General features: G+C 39.2%; 1 protein-coding gene across 1 annotated transcript in view; it reads right to left on the bottom strand.

The window, feature by feature from the left end:
• The window catches only part of LOC104624437 (protein-methionine sulfoxide oxidase MICAL3-like), a 107182-nt gene that overhangs the window by 40425 nt on the left and 45235 nt on the right, over window positions 1–21522 (bottom strand). Inside the window, 3 exon segments of the mRNA XM_010291802.1 lie at window positions 546–632; window positions 635–768; window positions 5629–5824. Of these exon segments, the coding sequence (XP_010290104.1) occupies window positions 546–632; window positions 635–768; window positions 5629–5824 (417 nt within the window).

Below are 21522 nucleotides of genomic sequence, written 5' to 3'. Positions count from 1 at the left end.
TCCCTAAGATTTTCCACAGAAATCCCTCAGAGCTAAAATGGGAACCACCTGAACTCCCTGATTTCTCACGGCCATCTTTTAACTAAGGAAAGCAACAAGCAGCTGCTTCTGGGATGCCATGATGACAATTAGAGGGCACTACCCCTTAGTGCGGCACTCTGCAAAACTGAAAACACTGCCTCCACAATGCATCCAGCTCTTGCTGCCAAAGAACAAAGGGCACTTTCAAATCCAATCCCCAGTAATAATCAAAAACAACAATAAAACAATACAGTGTCAGAAAGCTGTGAATTGCACGTTGGCATGGTGTATGGGAAGCATATTGTGTTGGTATTAGTGCTGTAACTGCCCTATGGGCAAAGTTCTTCTGTATCCAGAATGATCGACCTAAAGCTTTCCTTGACAACTTCCTTCCAACTCCCGCAAAAATCAAAGCAACAAAGTAGTGAAAGAAGAAGAAAAGTTTTCCAAGGCAAATCTTTCTCATTCTGCATGGCAAGTATTCAACTGCTGTCTAGGAGAACGGAAGGAGAAATCAGTCTAACCTTCGCTCGACTCCTCATCTTCCTCCTCTTCATCTTCATCGTCGTCGTCCTCCTCCTCCTCTTTGTCCTCAGTCTCATGATTTTCCTTTTTCCCTTCAGGAGGGCATGGATACGCACAGCCTCTTTCCATGGCACACCACCCAAGTCTGAAGGGGGTTGCTGAGGCAGCAGTAGTTCATCATCTTCCTCCTCATCTTCCTCCTCCATCTCAGATTCTGAACTACTGTAAGAATTTAGAAAAAAAGATAAACAAACAATTAGCTAATGTTTCCTACATCAGTCTTGGATCACCGACAAGTTGTTTCAATACATACAAGTCCCAGACGTACAATGGAAACCATAATACTGGTTTTCTGTTTTCAATATTTCATAGGCATTTTAGTGGCAGCATCACAGGTCCTTGCCCTGCTTCTTTTAAAGAAGGTGAAGCAGTAGGAAAGTGCCTGTGAAGCCAAGTCCAAATATTTGTGCAGCATTAATTGTTACAGTTCATGACAGTTGAATACAGCAGAAAGAAACTACTTTCTTCATATCACGTTGCTTTGGATAAACCAGTGCAAGAGATCTTAGCAGTGTCAGAATATAAAAGGTCACATCTTTTAATAATGGCAGCTACTTGCTAGCATTTTGGGCAGATGAGATGTTTTTGGCAATTGCTGGGTGAACCACAGAAAGGCTTTGGGAGTGGAAAGAATACACAACACAAGTATCAGGCCAAAGAATACAGCACGTGAGCTAAGGAGAGCTACAGAAAAAACCCACAAAATTCCTCACTTTTCTACATCACAGACAGAACTATAATATGTATCCAATTAGGTACAGAGTGTACATAGTGGCAAGAAACTGTAGGAAGCAGTGCAAGGATAGTTACAAGAATAAGCTTATTATTCTCACAGCAAAGTCTAAAACATGCAAACCAGCAAATCATTAGTGCTTTTTAGTAGACATCTCTGTTTAGTTCTAACAGTTCCTCAGTATAAGCAGCAGGGGCAACAAATGTAACTGCCTCTACAATGACATTTAATCCAGCTCACTCTTGCTTGCTGGACTACCTAGTGGTACTGGGGAGAAAGATGGTTCCATTTGTCACTGGAAAAATTAATGTGAACTACAGCACATTCAGAGAACATCACTGCAGGGTAAAAGGGTCCTCTTCCTTTGTTTTTCCTTAACAGTTCATTGTCATAAAAGAACTGCATTTATTAGAGCAGCAGTTGGATGCTTCCCACATAAATCTTAAAAGGCCCAAATTCAGCTGGATTGAAGGAGAAAACCGTTTGTGAATGGTTAAAGTTTGGGTGAATCATCATCTAAGAACAGTATTCCACTTCTGCTGCTTCCTTATGACAGCTATCACTGTAGCTAACAGATTCACAACAAGAGGGAAAACCTACAAGTTGAAAATAATTAAGTTTAAATTTCATGTAGGTCTATAAAATACAACTCGTACAGTTGTTGCAATTCTGTTTTCCATACACAGGTTTTATTACAGTATGTGACAAACTGACAGTTTCAAAAAAAAAATATATATGGCAGCATCCTTTCTCTTATATTGCAGCTACACATATTCAGGTACAGAACTCCAAATTAGTCTAACACTACATGAACATATCATATTTACATAATTTTTTTCATCTACTTGTCTGAGATACTATTTTTGATGGAAAAGCTAATAAGGAAAACACCACTTTTTTCATGCTCTGATTGTCACATACTTTTGTCCATAGGCTCTTAAATTCTCCTCACTGTTCTGCATATATACAAACATTATTTTGCTCAAATTACAACCCACTTTTTCACAGCATAAACTGAATACTTATTTTTAAGAGGTTGCCTGGTTTTCACATGCTAAATACCGAATACAAACACTCGGTGCATGTTCCTGGAGACTGAAGTATATTCCAAATACTTTATGCAGATATTGTCGCAGAGACAAGAAGTGATGTTCCCCTCCTCCCTCATTAACTTTCCCACCCTTTGGTATGGAAATAAACCTGACAGGTGCTGCATGCTGGGGTTTTCATGTGCTGTCAATAAGGTTTACTGCCGCTCAAACTGTTGCCATGACTGCTGAATGGGACGAGCTGCTGCTCTTCAACCAGCTGGCTTATCGCATGTAATATTGACGACATAAATTCTTTACCACATAGCTCACTTTACCTTCTTTGGCTTTTATTTATAACTTGGTTTTTGTTTGACCTTTGAATACTGAGAAATGAGAAGCTGAAAGATGACTGTGAGATGGCCTGGTATAGGGACCATTCCTTTTAGCATGGCAGCTCTGTGGCACAGGAATTAATTCAACAGCTGAAACTTTTTTGTTCTATAAAGCAGAAATCAAAGACCAAACTAGGTTGCTTTACAGAATTTGTATAAGCAGTTGACTACCTAATTAAAAAGGTGTAGTTAACACAGATTTAGCGCTGAGGAGAGGAGCCAAAACCTAAACTGTGGAAACGAAGCTCTTCCCTTACCATACGAACCCATACAGCACAGCCTGTCCTAGGACACTTCGAAAGGCTACAGAGTATTACATCAAAACTGCAGATGATGTAGTGGGAGTTACTGCAAGTTAAAGGGGATGAATAAGGCATCTGAAGGGTTTTCTGCCCCTAAAAAGCTGTGTAGTCAGTGTTTGCTTGCTTAACTTATTTTTTTCTTGTTGGAAGCTTAAACAAGATTAACTCTCTTTTGAAAAAGCACACTTTGAATGCTGTTTTCTGTAAATTTTCTGTGCAGTGTGCATACTCCTAAGTGTGTGCGTGATGGGAAGCTGTGCAGCAAAATGTGTGGTCTCTGCTTGATTCAGTGTTATTGCCTCACTGAACCCTGAAGCCTGATCCACGGCTCCGTAAGACACGGAGGGAACAGAAAGTTCCCCATCTCCTCCGCCTGCTCCTAACCCTGTGGCGCTGCACCAAGACAGTGAAGATGATGAAATCAGGGCTTTGGTTGGCTTGTTACAGGAGTCAAACTTCTTTTGTTTTTGTTGCTGAAATGGGTCAGACTTTCCTTTTTTTTTTTTTTTTTTTTTTAAACACCGGCTTTCTGTGCCATATCATGGAGTGGGTAGAGCTGAACAGAGGACACCCGAGAGCTACATCATCTAGAAAAGTCTCTCTCTGATGTTTGGCCTGCACAGCCTTATCCATGCTTTGAGGAAATTACTTGCCATATTTGGATTTGGGACAGAAATTTTTCCAGGTCAAACTAACAGGGAATTTGATGTATTTTCTCCTTCCTCTCTATCATAGAGCGTGAGTTGCCCACTAAACACTACTTTTCACATGCAAAGTTACAATTCAGTCTATTACAGACAGAACTAGTCAGTTTAATACAGGTTAAGGGAATTATGTAGGACAAAGGGAACTAAATGTAGTACCCTACAATAGGAAATCAAACTCACTAACCTAACAGTGTACTGCTTCAGTCTCCACAGTATTGCAAAACACCTTTTAGAGATTACCAACAGCTTCATGCCAAAACTCCACCATTTTTTTTAACTAACTCTTCTGCTTTGTAAGTCTTCTGCCATTTACTGAGCAGGCCTACTCTGTCCTGATTTATTGGAATTAATTAATTAATTAAAAATAATAATAATTATAATAGTAACAATAACAATAACAATAATTTGTTTTAGAGCTAGAAACATAAAGGACTAAAAACCCCTCAATATCATTAATGCCTATATTGTCACAGTTGATATAATTCCTAGGCCTGAGCAGGGAGCTAAAGCAACGATGAGTGAGGCAAACAGAGTTTGCATCTCCCACAAATAGTCATAGAATCATAGAATCTTTGGGTTGGAAGGGACCTTTAAAGGTCATCTAGTCCGAGTGCCAAGATTATTCAACCAGAGGAAAAGATGAGATCTCAGTTATGTATAATATCAAAATAGTATCTTCTAAAGAAATTAATATGTTAAGAGATTAATGAATAAGTATTATTATAGAGAAAACAGCTGTACAAGATATTAGCAATTTCCAGGCACTTTTATGAAAGCCACACCTTCATGAGTCCACATGTATACACTCTCTCTCAAAGCCAAGTTCAGGCTACTAAATTACTCCTTTCCAGATCCTGCATCTTCAAACTTATCAGATAAATAAATGACAGATTCTGTGCTACATTAATCCTGTAAACATTTTAATGAACATTTTTATTCCTGTATTCTTTGCCACACCAATCCAATTCAATTTCATATGTATAAATGTAGTAAGGAATTTCTCATGCAGTCCTATACCTGTACGTAGTGCATACATAGAATACATTTGTAGGCTCTAAGTCTCAGGAAACCAGTAATAGCATTTTCTGAATTTACTTCAAGAAGACTACTGGACAGACTGAGAGCTGAAAACGTAAGGGTTGTTATTGCTACAAAGAAAAGTACATGATTAGAAACCATATTAAGAGATAGAGACTCTGCGAAAAGTGTGTGATTGACTATAAAGTTCACAAGCATTCTTCATCAAGTATTTTCTCTCAGTGATTCTTGCAACAACTATTTCCAGTAGCTTTACCTGCATATATTTGGATCCTGGTGTGCTTATACATCATTTTGCAGATAAAGAGAAATCCGTGAAGGTACAACATGTTTTTCAACATCCATAACTATTACTTCAAATTAATCTCTCTCAGGCATTGCATTGGCATTCAGTCAGGTTTAGATGTGTGTAAAGTTCCAATGATTAAACCAAAAGTGGTTTTGAGTTATAACACAAAACATACAGAAAATAAGTTAACTTTGGAACCCACTCCCATTTGAATGCATGTTCTGTTTCCTCAAAAAACTCACTTGTCTTTGCTACAATTAAAAAAAACTTAAAAATTTTTTAAAATCCCTTCTAACTTAGGACTGAATTTCATGGAATTATGGTACTACAGGTATCTTCCAAGAACGGTAGTAAGCTATTTAGAAGAACAGAAACTACAAGCTAAAATACCTGTGTACATACACAGAACATTTTCAACCACTTTATAAAGGGCAACCTGGTAAATACTACATTAAAAGAACCTAAGGGAAAAGCAGGCAAAAGTCTGTTGGGATGGGTATAAAAAAAGCTTGTGGACAATGTGTACTAACCTGCTGGGTACATCCTCTTCTGTTCCTTTGTCCAACACATTGCTCAAGTTATGCTCTGCTAGTGTCTCTTCAGGAACCTCTTCCAGTTCTTCTTCCCGCTGCAGTGACAGTCGGTAGTTCTCCAGCTCAATCCGTTCAGGTGTGCCACGCAGCCGCTTAGCAAGGCTGGGCTCTTCCAGACCATTTACATTAGAACCTAAAGAATAAGCCAGTGAATAAACACTAAATGCCAACAGTCACAGTTAGAACTGTAATTTTTATAAGGAAATTCAGCAACTGGGAGAAACAGGGCATGAGGCAGAGGGAGGTAAATAAAGCAAGAAAATACCTTATGTCATTATCCTGTTCACCACTACTGGCAGAACCTGCTGGGGAGCCAGACTGCAAAAGGGAATCTTAGTGGTTTTGGCTAATAGGTGCTAAAAAGAATGTTAAGAGTCCTAGTTGAGAGAGGAAATAAGGACATTTTAGCTGCAAAAACTAGACCTGCAATGAAGCCTATGTAGTAAGTATTGAGGAAAGCCTGACCACAGACTGCGTATGTTCTGTGAGACAAAAGTAGGAATGTTACGGGGCAATCCTGCTGCATAATGTTAAAATTGTTACTGGTCAAGGCAGGTCTACAGGGTCAGGGACAAAAAAATATTACTACCATTTAAAGATGGGGAAGGAAAGGAATGAAAAGGCCCACCTGGAGCAACTTTTAAAACTTTTTATAGACTTAAATTGATTTGCTTTTTAATCAGTTTGTGATGAAATGAACCACGGGGAAAAATCTGGGTGAGATGTTTGCAAGCACAAATCCCATGAATCCCAGAAAATTGCAAGGACGTGTGAACCAGGCAGTTGGAGAAAATTATGCAGGAGCTTCATTCACTGTGGAACTCAATGAATTAAATTCTAACCTGCATTCATCCATTTCTTTTTGAAATTCTAGTATTTTAGCTTAAATACCTTGCCACTGTTTACCCTTAACGCAGCTTACTATTTAGAGAGCCCAATCTTCCCTAGCTTCTGTTTTGCTTTGCTAAACAAGCCAAGCCTTCTTCTCATGAGATAAGATCTTCAGCGTGCTGATCATCCCCTAGGTCTCTGCACCTGTCCCAGTTTGGATTAATCTTTCCAGAACCTTGGTGATTAGAATTGAACACAGCTTTCCAGATGAGGCTTTATCACCATAACATACAACCCTGCCAGAAATCTCTCATCCGATACACGCTGAGAACACACTTGCCTATTTATATGCCACATAATACTGGTGGCTTTTATTTATTGACTGATATTCAGGTCTTTCTCCTTCTCTGCTTTCAACTGATAAGCAGCACCCTGTTCGTAGCCAAAATTCTCAACGCTTTCTTAGTAGATGACCTGGTACTTTCTACTATTACATTTCTATTTTTAGTATTACAGTCTGCAACATTTTGCAGTTCTTAGTGTATGATGTGCCTATCCTCCTCTGCACTGATGAAGGTTTGAAATGTTGCCTCAGCAATTAATTTCATTAGCAGATTTTTTTCCCCTTTTTGCCAGTAACCTCAGTAGGAGTATTGCAAAGATCAGTCCCCAGATCATTTTATGTGAAACTCCATAGTATGGAGGTATCATCCAACCCCATTATCTCCTTTTTCAATAAAACCTCTAATCTCTCATTTAAGTCAACTTCTTAGCTACTTGACACTTCGTGTACTGCTACCTCATTTTATCCAGTTTAAATAATTATTTCCACGTGGCAGGCTTCAGGTGCTTTATTGATGTCCAGAATGTTCAAGTGCACTACATTTCCCTTATGGACATAATCAGTTACTTTGTCGATAAAAGCTCTCAAGCTAGTCCAGCATAATCTTTGGTGAATCCATGTCACATTTCATACCACTTACCTTCATAAAGTCAAAGGACTTCCCTTGCAGAACTAGCAATCTTTAGTTATTCCTTCAAATAAGGTGTTTTATCTACTGTTTAGATTAACGGACACATACTTGTTCAGATCACCTCTTTTTTTTCCTCTTTTCTTTTTAATTGTTTATCAGCAGGTCATACTTCTGTCACCCAGTGGTCACACAGTATTACCCTGAATTAGACAGTCAAGGTACATCACAATAGCTTGATTTAATCACAGATTGTTTCCACAAAGCTCACAATTTCATTGTACAATTCTTCCACTCTTCTGAGACAAAGACTATTTGGTCAAATTTTATTTCACTCCTCATTACAGTATAGTAAGATTTAAATTTTGCTTCCAGCTCCATTGGGTTAATTTCCACTTCCAAATCTTGCTACGCACTGACTTCTTTTGCCCCCATGTCCAACGCCATTGTCCCAACTGAAACTGGAGGCCAAGTAGTCATTTGATTGCCTGACTACACGTAAAATTGCATTTTTTGTCAGCCTTATCTTCACTGTGGACCCACTTCTGCTTTCCCTTACCTTGCTATTACTTACATGCTTAAGGAATACAGCTGTTTGCTTTCCTTTCCTTTGCAAAGTCTAACCCAGCCTGAGCTTTGGCAACATTTACTTTATCCTCACATGTTTTGACGGCCAAGAGAGTTTTTGTTTTTTTCTCCATCCTTTGTAGTTTCTCGGTGTATTCCTAACAGCCTTATTTTCAGGGCAATTACTCACTCAGTACCATCTTAGTCTTTCACACAAAACTACACAGGCCTTGCCATAATTAGTGGCATTTATCTCCAACCCCTCTCCGGAAAGATAAAATCTCATAAAGACAACTAACTGCCAGGAATGTTTTTCTCTCTTCCTTAGTATTACTGAAGCCTTCTATGATGTGGGCAAGTGGCTGCTGTGCCCTTGGCTGGAACCTTGGCTTCTTTATGGTATAAACCACAGAAGCTTGGTCAGGTGGCAAGCAGGAACATTACCTTCCATTTCGAGGGTACTGTGGTCTCTACCATTTCCTGCTGCTAAGCCTTATGTGGTGTATTATTTTCAAAGTTTAATGGAACTGGACTGCCTTTTCAGCTGGGATTCACATTTCATTTCAATTCTCTTTAAATGGTGGTACCACCTCAGCCAAATCTATTTTTGTAATCTGTGTTACATTCCCCAACCCCGAGTTCCCAGTAACAGGGGAACTGACCTGGAATATTGCTCTCCCACTTCTGGCTGACAGTGAAAAACCAAAAGAGTCTGGGATAACGCAAGAACATCGAGGTGAAGGAAAACAAAGAAGGGCTACACTAAACCATCATAAAACAAGAGTTTTTCTACTTGGAACTCTTTATACACACCAGAGGTATCAGCTAGGCTCAGGTACTTTGACAGAAATATCTTTTCACAAATGTTAACCTGTTTAACTTATTCTCTTCTGAGGCATACCCCAACATAGCTGCAAAGTCCACAAGCAGAAAAAAAGAATGAGAACAAAAAGAACAAGAACTTTTTCTCCATCTGACATTATTTCACTCCTCTTGTTTTCTAACAATCTTAAGGGTTTTTTTGTCAGCCTTTTCAAAGTAAAACAAAACAAAACAGGAATATAAAATCATTGCCATACAATTAAAAGAAATTAATGGAGTATTTAAAAAAAATGCTCATTTCAAAGCTGCAATATCTGGGGTGGGGAGAAAGACTGGCAGCAATCACTCTAAGGTAAAAGAGGACTGAAAATCAAGCTGACATCTGTTTATATGCATTTCATGAACGTATATGATCTTTTAGGTATGTTATTCGAAATACAAATCATCACCACCCTTCTCATCATGAAGACCCAGTATAACTGGTACATAGAGAATCAAATCAATTCTATCACAGCACAAACTCTAAGTGGGAGTAAGTGACTCAATGCAACTGTGTTTTTTAACTGAAGAGACAGAAAATCTGCCTGAACTTTAATGCAAAAGGATGTGGTCAAGCCAAGATGTCCTGTGAGCTTGACAAGTGCTCCATGCTTCAAAATCTCAAAGAAGGAGGAAGGACATTCCCAGCATTTTCTTTAATGAATCCGTATATCCAGATATTTGAGATGCAGGATTGGTCACATTCCTCCACTTCACTTTGCAAAGAAAACAGCTCTACATCAGAGAACATGACACAGAAATTCAACTGATCACTAGCTTCAGCAAGGGATTTCTAGGAGTTTGGTCTATACGGACCATTTGGTCTACTTGGTCTATTGTTTTGTTTTTAAAAGGTGCCTTGAAGACTTATCTGGCTAGCTGCAAAGCCATTGTCAAAGTTGTTACCAAACATGAAACAGGAGAAGTGCTACTATAACCAACTTTCTGCACCATGAAGCCATTAATTATCAGAGGGAAAAGCATTACAGTTCACAAACCTACTTAAGGGATGAAAGTAAGTGTGAGATACAGGTACCGTTAACATGACAAGATGATGAATAATTTGCTGACATTATGTTATAAAGCACACAACAATTCATTTGAAGCTACAGTAAGAAACTATAAATAGGGACAAGGAAATTTGAAGCTTTCCTACCCTCATTATAGGTTATATGCATGGGCAAGGTCTATTCCAATGCAGTTCCTGTAGATGGCAAAGCTTATTCTCTAATGTTCCTCTGGAGGGGAAAGGTGCTTCCCTCAAATCATTACGTAGCATTCCCCAGACTGTTTTGTAACTTGCTGGTGGGAGATAGCTGCAGAGTACATTGACTAGCCATTAGCTGACATTCTACCTTGTCAGTGCATCTGGGCCTACAGAGCTCGAAGTCTGCAACTTTCTCTAGTCACAACTAAGAGAAAAGGGGCTGATGAGGTTGGATTTGCCAGAAAAAAAAGCTATGTTACTAGCCAGAGAGGGAAGCTACCTGAAAGCCAAGAGCAGCTTCTCATGCAATCAAATAATCAGTTAAAAATCCACAAACAACATCCAAAATAGGACACATTTTAAAATCTGATTCTTTACTTTGGAAGATTCAGTGGGCCATGAGCATTTCGTAGATCATCTGAAGGGAACTGTTTTTCTTAATAGGACAGGCTGCTTAGCTGTTGCATGAAAGCTGCCAGAGCCCTTTATTTATGTCAGTCTTGACAGGCCTGTTTATCTCAGGCCTGCCTCCTGTAAAGATAAGATCAGAGATAACATTCCTACACTGAAGCTCTCCTTGCCTGCATGAATGTGTCCTATTCTGGTAACTTTGGCAATTACTGGAAGGCTTGAGAAGCTCCTCTTGAGAAAGGACTCCATCTCAATTTTCCCCCAGTATCACCTTGTTCTGTAAAATCTACACATCATTCTCATGTGCTAGTTGAAATTACAGAATCACAGAATAGTTTGGGTTGGAAGGGACCTTTAAAGGTCAGCTAGTCCTACGCCCCTGCAACGAGCAGGGACATCTTCCACTAGATCAGGTTGCTCAGAGCCCCGTCCAAACTGACCTGGAATGTTGCCAGGGATGGGGAATCTGCCACCTCTCTGGGCAACCAGTGCCAGGGTTTCACCACCCTCATTATGAAAAATTTCTTCCTTACATCTAGTCTAAAGCCACGCTCTTTTAGTTTAAAACCTTTACTCCTTCCTATTGCAACAGGCCCTGCTAAAAAGTCTGTCCCCATCTTATAAGCCCCCTTTAGGTACTGGAAGGCTACAATAAGGTCTCCTCGGAACCTTCTCTTCTCTCAGCCTGTCCTCACAGTAGAGGTGCTCCATCCCTCTGATCATTTTTGTGGCCCTCCTCTGGACCCACTCCAACAGGTCCATGTCTTTCCTGTGCTAAGGGCTCCAGAGCTGGACGCAGGACTCCAGGTGGGGTCTCAGCAGAGCAGAGCAGAGGGGCAGAATCACCTTCCTCCATCTGCTTTTGATCCAGCTCGGGATACAGTTGGCCTTCTGGGCTGCGAGCGCGCATTGTCGAGTCATGTCCAGCTTTTTATCCACCAGTCTTGCCAAGGTTATGCCCTGAGATAACACTTGCTGAAGATGCAGGAGAAAACTGGGAATATGAGAACAACGAATTCTTCCCAAAGGGAAACTACCTGCCTATTTTACTAAACATATTTTTCATTAACCATGCAGTACCCAAAACTTCTTTTTCTTAGTCAAATCTGTTAAGATTGCAAGTCGTCTCTTGTCAAGTGTGGGTCCAGTATTTTGCAGAGACTCAGCTGTGGCCTTGGGGAGTTACAGAAATTCAAATAAAGGAGTCTACTGTGAAACACATGAAAAAGGAGGAAGAATTAATACATTTCTCAGGAAAATCTTCATACTGATTTCTCAAATCTTGTGCTTTTCAGATAATGTGAAACGCTGTACCTGTTTGTTTTCACTCATCTTTTCCAAATTCTTCAATTACTTCTACCTCCACCCAATTGTTTGAGAACACAACTACATCACATAAAACAACTCCTATAGAAACAGCAGCATATTGGATATGACAAAGTACAAAAATGGAAAACAGGAACTTTTCTGTTGGGAGTTTAAAAGTGATGCAGTGAGCTCTGAGTCAGAAATACTGCAAGTCTTCAGATTCCGTTGCCATTGATTTCTAGGAAGTATCTTTTGGGGTAAAGTTTCTAAAGTGTGCTTGCAGTTCAGCAAACATTATCGCTGAGGTATAAAGAAGGCGGAAAACAAGATGCAGCAGCATTTTCAAGCTCATTTTTCGTCTGTGTTCATGTCAGATTGAGTTTCAGTTTTTCCCCTGAAGTTTCACCCTCACCCACTTCAATTCCATTAACTGCCTTTTTGTATTGTATTCCAACTCCACTTCTCATCCAAAGGCCTCAGAATGTTTTACAAGTATTAGCATATTAAAACAAACCTGTTCTGGAAATCGGTAAGTACTTTAGAGGCATTGCGCAAGTCCAGACACAGCGATTAAATACCAGCAAGACAGTCTCACAACAGATTAGTGGCAGTGCCAGAAACAGGATCCAGAATGCCCAACTCAAACTATAACCCCTTCACTCTCAACTTCATTTTAAGTCAAGACAAAACACTTTGAAGTAAGAAAGGGACTAAAATAGGTCAGATTTTAAGCTTAATGATTACATGCTTTACATGAGCAGGCTGAGCAATGGCACCTCATATGAGATGCTCGCTATGCTCAGCACAGCATGTACAAAAAAAGAAATCTTAGTACTGAGGTCCATTGTCGGGTGCTGCACATATTGAAACAGTAAGTCAATTAAAACCTTCCATGTAAATAAGTGCAACTGAATTCTTCTGAAAGATGTAGCCAGAAATCCTTTCCTTAATCCTCTCCAAAATTAGTATCTAGCCACTGTCAACAGTTTTTGTACTGCACAGTGAGAGACATATAAAACACATAGATGGCAAGTCTAAACTGACCTGCAGAAGCATGCTAATGGAATGGATTTTTTAAGGGCTGGAAAGATGTTTAAGGTTTCAATCTAGATTCATCTACCTTTCAAAATTTATATTCTCTTTTAAGAAATGTCTCCGGGAAACCACTGGAAAGAGCCCCGCAGATCTGGTGAGTTCTTGTCATTGCTTGTTCATACAGCCTCGCATCACATACTGCAGAACTGCACACATCCTGGTAGGATCCCCTGAATTCTGATAAGCACATCCTCAGAGCCAAAAGGGGTAATATAACACCTTCTCAAATAGAAATGGGAATGCATTTATTTGAATGGAAATACTTAATAGAAATGTGAATGTTCTTTCGATATAATGCCTCAACTTTCTCCCTTACTATCCTAAGGTATTCCCAAGCTCTCAGGGAGCCTGAATTACTCCACTGTATTAAGACGACATCAAATCTTGAATTTCCTGATGTCTGCATTTACAGTTTGATCCATAACACATTCTGCTAAATAGGAAAGCCCTGAATTCAGAGAGGACAGTATGACAAGAAAAACAAAGTCTATTCATAAGCAAGATATCCAGGGTGTCCACGCACAGGATTCAAAATGAGCTCAAACCTGAAGAGGGCCCTACTGAAATTCTTCTGTAATGCATACATATCAATCATAACAATAAATAGTAACTAACTAGGCTTTGTAGAAGATAATGCTCTACTGAGTCAAAGCTCTTGGAGTTTGACATGGAAATTGTATATATGCAAACTGTCTTATGCAGGTTGGACTCGATCAATACAACTGTCCTTAATCTGACATTTAAAATCTAGGGAATTAAGGAACAGTCACAGAGCAGAACAGTAGCTCTTTCTAGCCTACCAGAAGAAAAAGGGTTTTCCCACTGAGCAACCAACATGCTCGAGACCTCTACTACCATGTCAAGGCTCAGTCTTCAAACTGTCAGTCTAGTAATTCTTCCTAGCAAATAGGGGACCTAAACAGAGATACGGTAAGATTAAACTGTACAGACAGAAAGGTGTTTTATCTAAATATCCTCTGATGCAGAAGTACCCAGCAGAGAATTATTAAAGAACCAACACTACTTCCAGAGCTGACCAAGAAGTTTTATAGCATTACTTGATTCAACAGCACACAGCATATGAAATAAAAATCAGTGAGACTCCTGTTGATAATCTACTGGTTCCCTAAGCAGAGGGGCACAGAGGCCCCCAAGGCCCCCTCAGATCACTATAATGTGTATGGGAATAACTGACAGCTAAAATATTCAAGGGATACTGAAACAGATACCTCAGATGCAAACATATGAAGATGTAAGTCCTCCTCCACACATTCCACAACCTCCAGCTAGAATTAAGTTCTTCATGTCTCAGATACTGCCAGTAAATGTGTAAGCCCTTTCCCGTCATAATTATGAAAGTGAAATGGACTGACTACTGAGTGAAATTAGTAACTTATATGTTTATCTTACAGGTGTTGCAATGTTTTCCCTCACCACCCCCCCACCACCCCCATTTTGGTTAAGAATTGTCACAACAGACACTGACAAAACTTTGCTTCCTACAACATCAGTAGGGCAAGGCCTACAAACAGCTGTCAATTTGATTGATCTGACCTTTCTTTGTTTTTAGTGGAAGCAACCAGAAGTGAATATAACTAACCAGTTCTATTTTGAGGTCATCTGTAATTTATACTTATGTCTGGAAAACAAATAAAAATTCATCTGCAACATATACTATTATGTTTGAGAAAGATAGTGTCTTTCATATGCGGGTGTGTGAAGTAGCAGTATTAGATAAAGAAAGTAAAAGTTCAGTATACGGTTTAACAATACAGAAATGTATATTGTATACAGCAGAGGTATACAATAATCCAGGTATATAGCTATTTTTGACTCATGGAAAGAATCCAGTGCTGTAGCTGGTAGGTGGAGAAAAGAAACAGGGGAAAGGTGGTATTAGGTCACCTAATCCAAGCCCCAGGGAACACTGCTAAGCTTGATTCTCTTTATTGAATCTTTTCTGGCAGAAAATCTTAACATTTGTACAGATTTCACTTATACTGCTGCCCAAATGGGTTTCCAGTGCTAGAGATATAAAATCTCTACATTAATTTATATTAAGTTTGTTAATTATTCATGTATTTATTATTCAGGAATATCGTAACAGTAACATATTACCTATCATTTTCCATTTTGTTGGTTATCACCTTAAGGTGTCTGAGCTCTCTCCAGTATTTTGATCAGCTCTGTCATATGTTTCCTGGCCTCATTTCCATTTCTTGAAAGAAGCTGAGTGTGGGAAGGCTGAAGAGCACTAAAGGATAATCTGGCTAAAGATAACATTACTTTGCAGGCGTAAAATTTGTCCTGGAAACTATTAAAGGCATGTTACCTCAAAGAACCACCTGGGACAACGCACATGCAGGGACTTGCAGGGCGAAAAAGGAGAGAAGAGAAAGGCCACACTGTATTTTAAAATCACCATGACCTTGGCTCATGAGGTTTTGCCATTTTTAAAGTGAAGTACTCTCTTTGTGTTAAGTAACTTGGAAATTAATATTTAAGAGTGATTGTCCAGTTACAATCCAAACAGTAACCCCTTTTATGTTGTTAGAAAGAAAGCCTCTGCTATCTTCTCTATTACATAAGACTTTGTATAGTTTATTCGTTGTGGCATCTATTTCTTGCCACTCGTACATAGCAGCCCTCCAGAACATCTCATTTCACTGGGAGGGGTCAGACAGGTGATTCCCACTGTGCAAGTAACACAAAGCTGAACCAAGGACATTTTCACCTCAAAGTAGCAGCTGAATCTATCAATACAAATATTGCCTACTTTTTGTAGAAACTGGTACTTCCAGTTCCACCTTGGATACTGGATGATTGTTCGATCATTAAAGAACAACCAATCAGGAACTAGAAATTCTATCATACATAATAAAAAAGTGTGGAATATCAAGTGTTTTCAGTTTCCTGTTCAAATCGTGATCAGATTCAAACCAAATGGGTATCTTCTTTCAACTACTGAGCTAATAACCACTATCTCTTCTGTTGCAATGTACTACAGAGTTCCGTAATTACTGGATCGCAGAATATATTTAGATATTAACCATGTCCTTACTTAATTTCTATAATTTGTGTCAAGATTATGAAGTGCTGCAAATGGAACAGGCTGAAATATGAGACTGGCAGTTACAGGAAGATACAGCAGGGGATATTTGCTCTAAGTAAAAGCTCCATATACTCCACAAAGCATCAACATCTGCTCGCTCATTCTGTTGCATACTTTACTATTATCTACATTTATCCCACATGCTCTTGTATAACTTGTAAAGCAACTGAATATTCCAAGCAATCCAGAGCTTCACACCTTAGTGAGAATTCTTCTGAAACAAAGAAAATTCTTGTCTACAGGTATATAGCTAGGTGTATTCAAAATCTGCCCCAACACCAAAAAGAAAGCTTACAAAAGGCACATTACTGATTAAAGATAACTTACGCATCAGTTCTGATGTTTTAAATCACCGAGTTACCCAAGCCTGAAAGTATCTGAAACATCTCTTGGGTAAAAAAGTCCTATTTTTAAACACTTCTACCCACAAGCCATCAGATAAACTTCTGTAACAGCAGAAGGGACAGTTATGAAATTTTCCTAAAAAAGTAAACACAGCCTTCTGGGATGACAGCAAACACAAGAAATGTCAGACTAAACATACATTTTTGAGAGAAGATGTAAGCAACTAAACAGAGCATAGAAGTGCCATCTCATCCTTAAAGAGCATCTGCCCAGTTCTGTTTGGAAAGCTCTACGTCACCAGGATCAGCTCAGGAACCACTCCTCCACCTTCCTCCATAAATTTCACAGAAGCAGGAGAATAGGTTCAATGTTGACTCTGGTGTATCTATTCCTTCCTTTCAGATTATTTCTATTTGAGGGTTGTTTTTTTTCTTAAGTTTGGTTTTCTCCCCTGTTTCTTCTTGTATTTTAAGATATATTACCAACTACATACCTTAATATATTTTGCTGCTGATCACAAGCAGGTGGTAAAGCTATCACTGGCTTGTTTTAATTGGTGTAGAGGTGAACAGACATTTATTAATTCATTTTAGTATTTAAAAAGTACCTTACTGTTTCTCTTCACCGTTACAGAACATCAGAGGAAAAGATCTGTATGAACCAGTTACTCTGCTTTCTACCATACCAGATAAAGAAGTCTAACATGTCTAAAAAGTAAAACAACTTGCAGACAGCAGGCTTTCTACACTACCCTAGCAGTGCGTGTTGCAAAGATGCTCTATGTCAACACGCCTCTTGGAAAAACTGCTACCAAAATATATCTGATGAATGGTGGAAAACATCTTAGTACCTCAAAAAACTCAAATCTTAGAATGAAGTTTCCAAAGCCCTGCAAAAGGTAATTCAGTCCATCTTCAGTGGAAGTCGTCTGTTTTTTGAGGAAACAAAACATCCACATTTCCCTGACTTTTGTGCATTTGTGAATGGCTCAGTACCGCCAAGCTTTAAAGTGATTTACACATGTAATTATGATACCTTTTTTCTAAAAATTGTCTTTAATATATTACTATTTATATAGTGAATTTCAGTCCTTCAATTTCAGTTCTGAGATAAATAGTTAGACATTAGTTAGCAGCCACATAGGATTTTCTGTGAATAATTTCTTTTTGAGGATGTTAACTGCAAAAAAGTACATGATATCTCCTTTTCTATAAGATGAAGACAATATTTAATCTATTTTCCAAGTCCTAAATAATGTTAGAGACCCTCAGAAGTGTCAGATGCAACAGAAGGACTGTATAATTCAAGATCACAGGATAACATATTCAGAAAAATCAGTGTGTTCTCTTTAAATCACTACCAGCAAAGCAGCACATACACTCAGCAAGAACATAGCCTGTCCCAAATCATCCACTTTTCTTCATTTTCAGGTCATTTCACTTGCAGAACAAAGGTTAAAAAGAACAATATTTGACGTAGTGTGTTGCTTGGGGCTTTACTTACAGAATAAAGTTTCCTCTAGAGTAAATCATTTTAAGGCAGGTATCTTAGTTTGGAACAGGAGTGAGGAGGAAGGGTGGCAGTGAAGGGAAGAATGCTTGAAAAAGGTTCAGTTTCACAAACAAAACTGGAATGCTTTTAACAAAAAGCAACTTTTGAGTGTCAGGGCCATGGAAGGAGTTCCCCAGCAGCACCCTTCTCCCATCCAGTGGGCAGGATAGAGAGCTCAATTCTTCCGTAGGCATTAGTAAGAGAACACCAGAAGCCATGAAACCAGAAGAGAACCACAGGCACAGAAACACTACATAGACTTCAAAGGGAATGAGGTGAGAGTGACTGAGAGTGCTCTCATCACACAAATACCTAGTTTCTCCAAATTGTAGCTGAAAACAATGTCTCCTATACTGGTACAGCAAGGTACAGACTGATTTCACCTCTGATGGGGATGAGCTAAGGAAATGCACCTCCCTTTGTCCTTTTCTTTTTCCTTTTTTTTTTTTTTATTTTTAATTCATGAAGCAAAAAATTGATTTCTGAAGAGCATATATGTAGCTGCAAAGTGAACTTTCCTGATACAGAACAGTAGAGGCTGCTCTAGTGGTGCATCAAAATGACATTTCTAGTTCAGGCACCAGCACATGCAGTTTTACACTGAACGCTGATGGCTACTTCTCAGAACTGAAGGCCCACTGTAGACTACTGGTCACAGTAAAGAAAAATAAAAGGCAATTTCAAAGGCATAAAGTGATTACTTTCCTCCAAAGAAGAAACTCTTATGTGTAACACAATTGGTTTACACTTGCAGTTCTGTGAGCTACCATTTAAACATAAATACTCTGGCCAAACAAACACAAAAGAGGAGACATATTGTTCACAATTAGACTCTCAAACTCATCTGCTATTACAAGTTTTCAGTTGCCAATGGTGCAGTAGGAAGCAAAGACAAGACACAGAATGAATCCCTAATGTAGATTAATCCAATCTATCTTTGGGAACAGGAAAATGCAGCTCAAAACTATGATCCAGCTCCATCTATTTGTCATGGTGAGAACATCACAGAATAGTCTCTTAATGGTCTTGAGGAAGGGAGGTCATCTCCTCATGTGCCATTCTCCTGAGAGAAGACAACCAGCCAGAACATGAGACACAGGATTTGGCTACCAGGCTCCGTATTTACTCATTTTCTGCCTTTCCATCGCATCGAAACATCTCATCATCACAGATGCTGCTAAACCAGCAAGAGGAAGCGAATCCTCCCAAGACGCTTACCTGCCACACCATGTGCAACGGTAACCACTCTGTTCCCAGTCGCTGACTTGCACTTGCCCATGTTCCTCCTTTCCCCTCACACACAGGTATCACTGCCTTGCTTACAGAGTGCAACAAAGACCTCTGGCCTGCAGCAAGGCACACAAAACCGCCTCCCAAATAGACCAAAATCAGTGAAGCCACAACACTGACAGTGAATCTATCCAAAGCCAGCTTTGCCAGAGCAGTAGAATATTTAATATGGGGGGGCCTTAGCAGGTTTTCTATAGCAATATGTCATGCTGTCTGTGCAGCATACGCCCTGCACTCCAACCAAACCACAACAGCAAAATTTAAAATAAACACGACACAGAAGCCCAAAAAGTATTACTTTGCAGTGACAGGTGGCATGTGGCATGGAGCTCCCCAAAATGTCTTTTACTTTTCAGCTTGCCAGATCTATTCATTCCACTCTCCCCCAACTCTGTATCTACTGCAGCATCCCTCACCTGGAACCAGTGGAGGGAGAAGGGGGATGACAAAGAAAAACTCAGAAACCTGGAGTTTGTTTGGAATTTATTCCCTTGAACATTTCACACAGTTGAACAAATAATGTTTTGATTTCACAGCAATAGGAAAACCATGTGTTACATAATTCAAAGAGACACACACCCAAAACAAAAACAGGTTAAAAACAACTGCATAAATCAAAATCTTCAAAGAAGCTATACAATGGAGACATGAAGCCTTTCTGAGCACTAATCGTCTCACTTGAACATTATCTGTCAGCAAGCTTATTTTATGCACACTCCCTCCTTTTCTCTGAGGGAAATCTCAAAATGGTCATTTCTCAGATTCCACTCTTCAAAAAAACCCAGACATTTTAATTCTGCAATTTAAAAAAAATCTAACTCCTTCACACAAACTTGATACTATTTTTCTACGACACAAAAACATTCAATGAAGCTCTTAAAGTGCCCAGAAAAATTCATATCACCCTTCAGAATATACACATACAAACAATAAACAAATATTCCAGTGGCACAAGTCTACAGGTCTGAAAGCTAGAGAGAGAAGTAGAATTGGGAGCCCAGTTACTCCCAAGAAATAGTGTTCTTAGCAGGATCCAGCCATGAGCACAAACTCAGCACATCACTATTTTGTATATTCTTCCTCAGCCCTCAAAAGCTTTTTCAGGACTTCTCAGTGAAAGTCTATCAGGTCAGCTGCATCTCCCCTCTTCGGAACAAATAACCTTTCCATCATGCCTCTGCCTTTCCAAATTTTCTGGGCTTCAAATTGCAGATCCTTTAGCATTGTCCTTTCCTTTATGCCAAAGCCACCCAAATCCTGATAAGAACACTGACAAGGAACACGATGGACTGGGAACAGTCAAGCTCTTAACCTAACAGAGATTCCTGGCTCGCTATTAAGCGATGATTCACTGGGCACTGAACCTTGGTCCTAATCGGGCAATCCACACACTCGCCTCAGCTTCCAATATCACAGGGTCTGGTTCTTAAGTTTATATTTTAAATGTTCCAGCAGAGGGAAATAAATCTTGCATCATAACTCTTTGGAGCTGTATGAAACCCCATAAAAGGGTTCAGTATCATGTGTCATGTCCTGCAAAACACACCACCACGGCTCCTCCAAACAGAACAGACAACATTCAAGGCACAGTAGTACAGGAATTATTATTTCCTCACAATTTGGTGGTGTACCCTGAAACGTGGATATACTACGGGGGGGTGGGGGAGGGGTGGGGGGGTGGATGTATTTGTAAATGCACAGTTCAAGTGGTTTAAAATGAAGGCACCACAAACAGAACACAATGTCACAGAATTAGTTTGCTGCTATCTTCTGTAATTTAATGTTTAAAAGACCGAATTAATACAAGAACAAAAACCATATGTGAATAATAAAAGAAGTGACCAAGTGGAGAATTTCATGAAGATGTGTTTGTTTGCACAAGCAAACAGTATTGCTTTGAGCTAAATCATTTTCCCAAGTAAGGCATGTTCAATGTATACAGGACCATAAAAAGGCAATATTTATGAACAAGATGCTTATTTTTATACATAAATATATGTAAAATGTATTCACACTTTGTTAGACACAGAAGTAGAATTGTGTGCAAATAATATTGGATGCATTCATAAAGATTTGTTAAAATTGTACAGAGAGTTAAGATCCTTTTGAAAATGTGGGTCAGATAATTTACTTTAAAGGGCATCCTTAGAGGAAGCAGCCACCCTTCTCTAGCTCTCTAAGTCAGCAAAAGAACTTCCTCATATAAAGTCCAGCTTTGCTTGCTATATACAACAGATTACTTGTTTAAGTCTACTGTGAAGGCCTTTGCTCAGAACATTGCA

The sequence above is a fragment of the Phaethon lepturus genome, unplaced genomic scaffold (assembly GCF_000687285.1).
Source record: "Phaethon lepturus isolate BGI_N335 unplaced genomic scaffold, ASM68728v1 scaffold18817, whole genome shotgun sequence".
NCBI classification, from domain to species: Eukaryota; Metazoa; Chordata; class Aves; order Phaethontiformes; family Phaethontidae; genus Phaethon; species Phaethon lepturus.
Note: the sequence above shows the minus strand (reverse complement) of the source record. Positions and strands in the feature narration are given on the sequence as shown.